Here is a 6,488-nt window from a genome sequence, read left to right as displayed (position 1 = left end):
AAAAAAAAAAAAAAAAAAAAAAAAGGAAGAAAACCCCTTTGAAATCAACACAAAGAACAAGAAAATCAGACCTTGGAGAAGTCTGTATCCTGCTCTGGAATAGCCAGGCTGCAGCAGCACGAGCAGCCCAGCACCAGCAGAAATCCCACCCAGCAGCAGAAGGACCGAGTACATCTGCACCAACAAACAGCTCCTCTACCCACCCCGAGCACAGGGTGCTGATGGATGATAACTCGAACCACAGCCACGCTTTAATTCTCCAGATGGCTGAGTAATAAAAGGTTGATGGGAATATGAAATTGATTGGTCACAGTCAGGGCAGTCTCCTGARTGAATTTTCCCCACCCAATGACTTACGAGGTGCCAATAGCAGCCAGAGACCCCAGAGGGATGTTGGTAGAAGGCTTCTGRAGATCTCCACTCATGTTGAACCCAGCCATCACACCTGTATTTTGCAGACACAAGTGCAGTTCAGAATCAAGGTTATGGTATATATAATACACATTGCAATATGTGATATAATTTAATCAAGCAGTTCATTGGTGGCTCCAGAACAGTAACTGTATCACTTCATGGCACTGCCACACAGATGAATATTGGCTCCCTCCAATCGCTTGGTAAAAAAACTGTTCATGTCTTCAACAGAAGCAAGCCCCCACTAACACATCAAARTGCCCTTTGTCCAGTTTGAACAATGCTGGGAGCAAAAGAAACAGCATGTGAACAAAACCCATCTCATCTTCATACAAACCTAACAGAAGACAATGCTGCCCAGCTGCTGAAAAGAGAAACGCCTCTGTTCATCAGGGCAGCACAACCCCCAGAGCAGGTCCCTGCATTGACAKGGGACAGCCACTGCCACAAAACAGCCTGTCCTGTCCCTGCTAAATGATGATCACATTAGCAGGGGGAAYAACAGTGCTCTCGGCACGTAGGTGGCACCTTGCAGCCAAGGGATCTGCAGTGGAAGGAGGCATTATCTCTGCCTTGCAGATAGGAAAACAGAAACACCGAGAGGGCAAGTGATTGTCCCAGTGTCACGTAGAAAACACATGGCAGGACTAAGAATAAAACACTGAGCTGTTATTTTAGGCCAGAGTACAGGCTATTATACAATCATGGACGGTCCTTAGCCTAAAAAATTACCATCTAAAGGCKCAAGAAAGGGAAACAGGATGAAGAAGAGGATTACAGTCTCCACTGAAAGCCAAGGTACAGATTGGTTCAGGCGCTTTGTCCATAGCTCAAAGAGTCATACCAGCCAAAAGTTTTCCTAGAAGACTTTGGGTATCTTCTATAAATAAAAATAAATAAGAAAYAGAAAATAAAAATGTGTGATTTGGAATCCTGATACGATTTGTAGAATTTGAAAGCAGGACTGAAGAGGCTCTTTAAGATGCCAGCCTTCTGGCCATCATTGTGGATGTCAGACTAATGTCTTCACAAGGACCCATGGGCCAGGAGCCAGCCAGCAGTGATGGTGRCACTGTCCCTGGAGCCAGGCTGAGGTCACCACAGAACAATGGGAAGGAGGACACCAGAGCCATGGCACTCACAGCAGCAGGGGACTGACCACACACCAGTCCACCACGGCTGCCAAGCCCAGAAGCCACTGCTCATGCCCAGAGGACACAGGAATGACAAAGTCACACTCTGCAGCTGCAGATCTGAGTGACTACAGCTCTAAATCAGCAACAGCCCATTGCATTTTAAAGCTCCAACGCTGATTGCTGCTTGGAAGGGTTTTTTCCTAAGATGAAGGATAGACAAGAGCCATGGGAGCAATCTCAGGGTAAAGGGGACAAACCCGAATCAACCAGATGGATGCCTTCCCTATTCCCTATTCCCTATTCCCTATTCCCTATTCCCTATTCCCTATTCCCTATTCCCATTCCCTATTCCCAGTTCCCTACAGTCCCTGCCTGGCCACTGATGGGCTGTCAGCAGTGCCTGTGCTGATAATCATGGAACAGGAACTCTGCTCTGCTCTGCCCCAGGCTCTGCTGTGCATCTTCACAGCACCATCTCCACATTGCTCCTCTCCTCGCTGCCCTGCCATGAGGACAGCATGGAAATGGGCACTCACACATTGCCAAACGCATCCAGGGCTTTATTTATTTATTATTAATGCTTCTTCCTTGATCATCTCTGTTTTTTCCCCTTGATCAGTCCACGCACCAGCCATCCTTTTCTGTCATCTCCATCCTGGAGCCAGAGCCCTGAGAGCAGCTCCTGGTCCCCACAGAGTCCTGGCATTCCTCAGCTCCTGGAAGAGCTTTTTTTTTTTCCAGATTCAGACCAGATTTGAATCCTTGACACCATACTGAAAACATTATAAATCATGTTCCTAATTTTCTCCTGGAAGACTCTTTTGTGGATGTACTTCTGAACAGCACAGCTAAAAGCCTGTCAACTGCTCTGGTTTTCCCTAGATAAAGCTTCAAACCCTGCTCCTTTCAAACAGCTACACAATAGGCTTAGCTGGAGGTGAGAAGAGTCAGGAAGGAGGAAGGCYGAGGAAATGGTCACAAATATGCTAAATAAAGTCTCTATGAAGTACTTTTTTATGACATGCTGCTTTGCAATTCAGAGACAAAGAAGAAAATTCAGAATACTCCGAATTTTTCTTCCAAAGGGAACAAACTATTGTCAGGAGGACAGCTGTTAATCTCATGTGCTTCTTGGCCAAGTTTCTCAAACATCTGGCACCACCTTTAAATCTTCCAGCTTGAGTCACCTCTTCCTCATCCAAAGTCCTGCCTCAGCAAAGCACTGGGGAAACACCAAAATGGCATTTTCTGGACCGAACATAAAAAAGTTGAATCTGTGAGTCATCGGCACGGCGATGAGTGCACAGGCTGGGCTCCCTCCCACAGCCCCACGCACACCCCAGGGCAGCCAGGATGTGACTCCTCCTCCTCAGAGCCCACAAAAAGAGGATCTTGACACTGACCATTGACCTCCTGGCCGCCACTGACCAGGGGTCACTCCCAGGCCACTGCAGGAGGTCACCAGAGTCTCACGGGTTCCACAACCAAAGGTCAGTGCCACCACAGAGGGAACCAGCTCAGACATTCTCAGCCACTCAGGCCAAAGCCATCTCCTCTGGGCTGCAGTTATGGCTCTGGCCTGATTAGGGCAAAGGTTTGGACAGTCTGGAAATACAGATGTATGGACAATGCCAAAGCCACCTCTCYACCACCACCCAAAAAGTCAGGACAGCTGCCAAAGAGCAGTTCTGAGTGGGTCTTCTGCAAGCAGATGGCTAAGCAACCCACTTTTCAATGAAAGGACAGCATGACTAATTTAAAAAAATCACATCCTAAACAATCTCCACAATCCGTAGCTTCRGTCACCCTCTGCCAGAGAACCGACCTGACTTGCAAGAAGCCACAAAAAGCCCTGTCAGAGATTCTGGCTGCTCGACAGAGGAAAAACCTCACTCTAAAACTCAGCAACCCAGAGAAATCTGGATGTTCCTTCCTTCAGACACAAGGCCTGTCCCTAGGGAAATGGTCAATCCCTTCTGAACTCGAGCAATCATATCTGCAGATTGTCCATGGAGAAAATGATCCACCTCTCTGTTTCGACGAGATAGCAGSCTGGATTTTCCACACTGGCTATTATCTTAGAGAGCAGCAGATAGTGACAAAGCTTCTGGACAAAGAAGCATGAAAACACAGTCAACCCAGCCAGGAAATTATGGCTGAGACAGTGTGTACAGGGCTGCTATTCCCAGTGTAATCTGGTGCTGGGCATCATCCAGGCGGTGGATGTTGAGGGGACCACCTACACGGTGTGTGGGACAATCCATCAGCTGCACCAGCCATGGGCTGCAGCTGCAGATACCATCGCTCTCAGAACGCCCAGCGCATTTTTCAGTGAACACAGGACAAAATACAAAAGGTGGGTTTTATCCTTTCGCCCAGGAGATGGAGAATGGAAAATCTTTTATAATAATTATTTTTAAAGGGCCAGCTTCTCCACTGATGTAAGCTGGCACCTCGCCATGGATTTCTATGGAGCTGTGCCAGTTTACATCATCTGATAACTTAGCCCAAAACTTCTGAATCTATTTGCTGTCATTTGGCAAGTGCCAAATATGGTTTATTTCAGAGCTGCTTTCTGTGCGACGATATTTTCCACTAACGCTATCTTACTTTCTTGTGTCACAAGACAGCACACTTCTTTCATTAGACAGAAAACCTCGGGGATTTAGTAGGAAAACATATTTTTGCACAACAGAAATTGCATTTATCTTGATTTTAAAGAACACACTGATGGCTGTGTGGCTGGGAGCTGACTGTGGGCAGGCRGCTCCCGAGACTCCTCCCTGTTGAAAAGCCCTGGCTGGGTGAGCAGCCAAATGTTCACCTATCACAGCACAGCAGCAAAACGTGTGCATTGAGAAGGTGTTTACAAACGTGTAGGAGAGCATCTGGTTAATGCACAGCATCTCTACAGGGGCATATTCACATCTTCCACAGCGCACATTTAAGATTTTTGTCCAAAGCCAGCAAATCTGAGCCTTCCATGCCCGTGCTGTCCYGTCTAGGCCAGCTCTGGATGTGTGTTTTGGATCGCTGGGCTGCTTYCCTATGATCAAATGGCAAAAGTGGGGGAATAAAGCCATCTGCACTGAACATCCAGCTGAAATGGTTTCAGCAGCTATCATCGTACAGGGAGCAAACAGACCATCCTCTGCCGTAAAACTGGGATAGCTTCACTCACATTGCTGGAGTCGTACCAATAAAACACAGAGGAGCAGAGAAAACAACCTGACCTGGAGCAAAACAATCCAAGGAGGATGCTGGTAGGAGGCAGCACGTTGCCACTGGTCTGCCTAAGGCTGGGATGACCATCCTGTGCTCATTAGTCAAAGCATATTCCCAACTGCTCCTCCTGCCTGTCCTGGAAGGGTGTTCCCACAGGTCCTGCTCCCMCTTGCTGAAGTGGCTGCCCCTCTTTGCTTTTCCCAGCCTGAATTTCAGGCATTTCTGTTTCACAATAGGCAACTTAGAACCACCTCTCAGTATTCCCAGAGACCAAACTTAACCTGGTTCAATTCACTAGCTATTTCAGAGAGAGAGAGAGGAAAAAGCCTACCCTGAAGAGATCAAAATAGTTTCACTTCAAAGAGGAACATTTCATCTCAGAAAGGCCCAAACAATTTGTTTCACAATTTCCGAAACTTTTTTTTAAAAGCTTTGCTATCAAAATAGCATCTTAAATTGTAAACTAGCATATGCTAAAAATTAAAAAGAGTAAACATAACATTTAGCAATTAAAAATAAACAGTACATTGCTCCGGATCAAAGAACTGTTTCAAACTGGCTCTGTGTAACCCTTCAAAACTAAACAGCACTATGCTTTCCTGAAATTCTCCCCAAATTTCTGTTGTATCTTAAGGCAAAAGATTTTGCTTCCAGTGCTTCAGCTGGGTCACTGTGGGGGTTCCAGAGGTGGGTACACTCAGGGATGGTGGTGGGGAGGACCAGAGGCTGGAGGGGACAGCCTGGGAGCAGTGCTAACCTGTCCCTGTCATTCCTYAGTGCCACTCAGTCACATCCTGCACCATGCTGCCTGCCCTGCAGCACAGAAATCTCGTCTCCCATCCTAGAAATTCATCAATCARACCACAAGCTCTTCCATGCAGAGCACCAAACACAGCCCTGCATTTTTATGGGGCTCCTGAACTCCACAGTGCTCCAAACAGCAATGACAGGAGCTACAGAGATGTTATATGGTACCACTGGCACTGCTGCTATGAAGGAATAATTTAAATCCTGTAAATAACCATGCAATTAAAAAGRACACATTAAAAAGCTGTGTTAACGACCAAAGTGATTGTACATCACTCCAAACTGTATTTTCAGAGAATGTTTGACATTACCACTGGTATTGCTACTGCTAACTAAACAGAGCAACAGGCTGCCAGGGCTTTAAACAAATTGTATCTAATAGCTTTGGCATTCTTCCTAGCAGCCAAGCATTAGCAGTGATGAAGAATCATTTAATATGGCTAATCACKGTAATTTTCTGCACAGTTTTGTCATAATTGTTCTTTCTTTTATAACCAAGGAACTGAAAAAGATCTGCTTTCCTGCACCAGTGGCAGAGYTCATGAGGAAGATCTTGTTTTCTTGGGGGCTCACCTGGATCAGTCAAAAATTACAATAAAAAKGAGGGCAGAAGCCACTTTCTCCACGCTGCCAATAGTTCAGGAAGGTGAGTTTTCCAGGAGGAAGCCTACACAGAGGCAACAGCCAGCCTGGTAAGGTGGCAGAGAGGATTTCAAAGAAAAACTTGAAGTTCTGCACCAGGTGCACCTGACAAAGTGACTTCTGCTACCAGACCATTCCTCCAGTCCCATCTGTTCATAAAACCCTTTCATTTCTCTCCTTGTACCACAACAATTCTGCAACTTCCAGTGAGTTGCTTAGAGCTAATCCTCTGAAAATTCATTCTATAATCCAAAGATTCATCAC

General features: G+C 46.3%; 1 protein-coding gene across 1 annotated transcript in view; it reads right to left on the bottom strand.

The window, feature by feature from the left end:
* SLC12A8 (solute carrier family 12 member 8) overlaps positions 1 to 6,488 on the bottom strand; it is a 47,026-nt gene that overhangs the window by 16,780 nt on the left and 23,758 nt on the right. The window contains exon 6 of the mRNA XM_057376765.1: positions 358 to 445. Within this exon, the coding sequence (XP_057232748.1) occupies positions 358 to 445 (88 nt within the window). The remainder of the gene's footprint in view (positions 1 to 357; positions 446 to 6,488) is intronic.

Source organism: Malurus melanocephalus, unplaced genomic scaffold (assembly GCF_030028575.1).
Source record: "Malurus melanocephalus ecotype Western Australia unplaced genomic scaffold, MMel_1.1 scaffold_289, whole genome shotgun sequence".
NCBI lineage: Eukaryota > Metazoa > Chordata > Aves > Passeriformes > Maluridae > Malurus > Malurus melanocephalus.
Note: the sequence above shows the minus strand (reverse complement) of the source record. Positions and strands in the feature narration are given on the sequence as shown.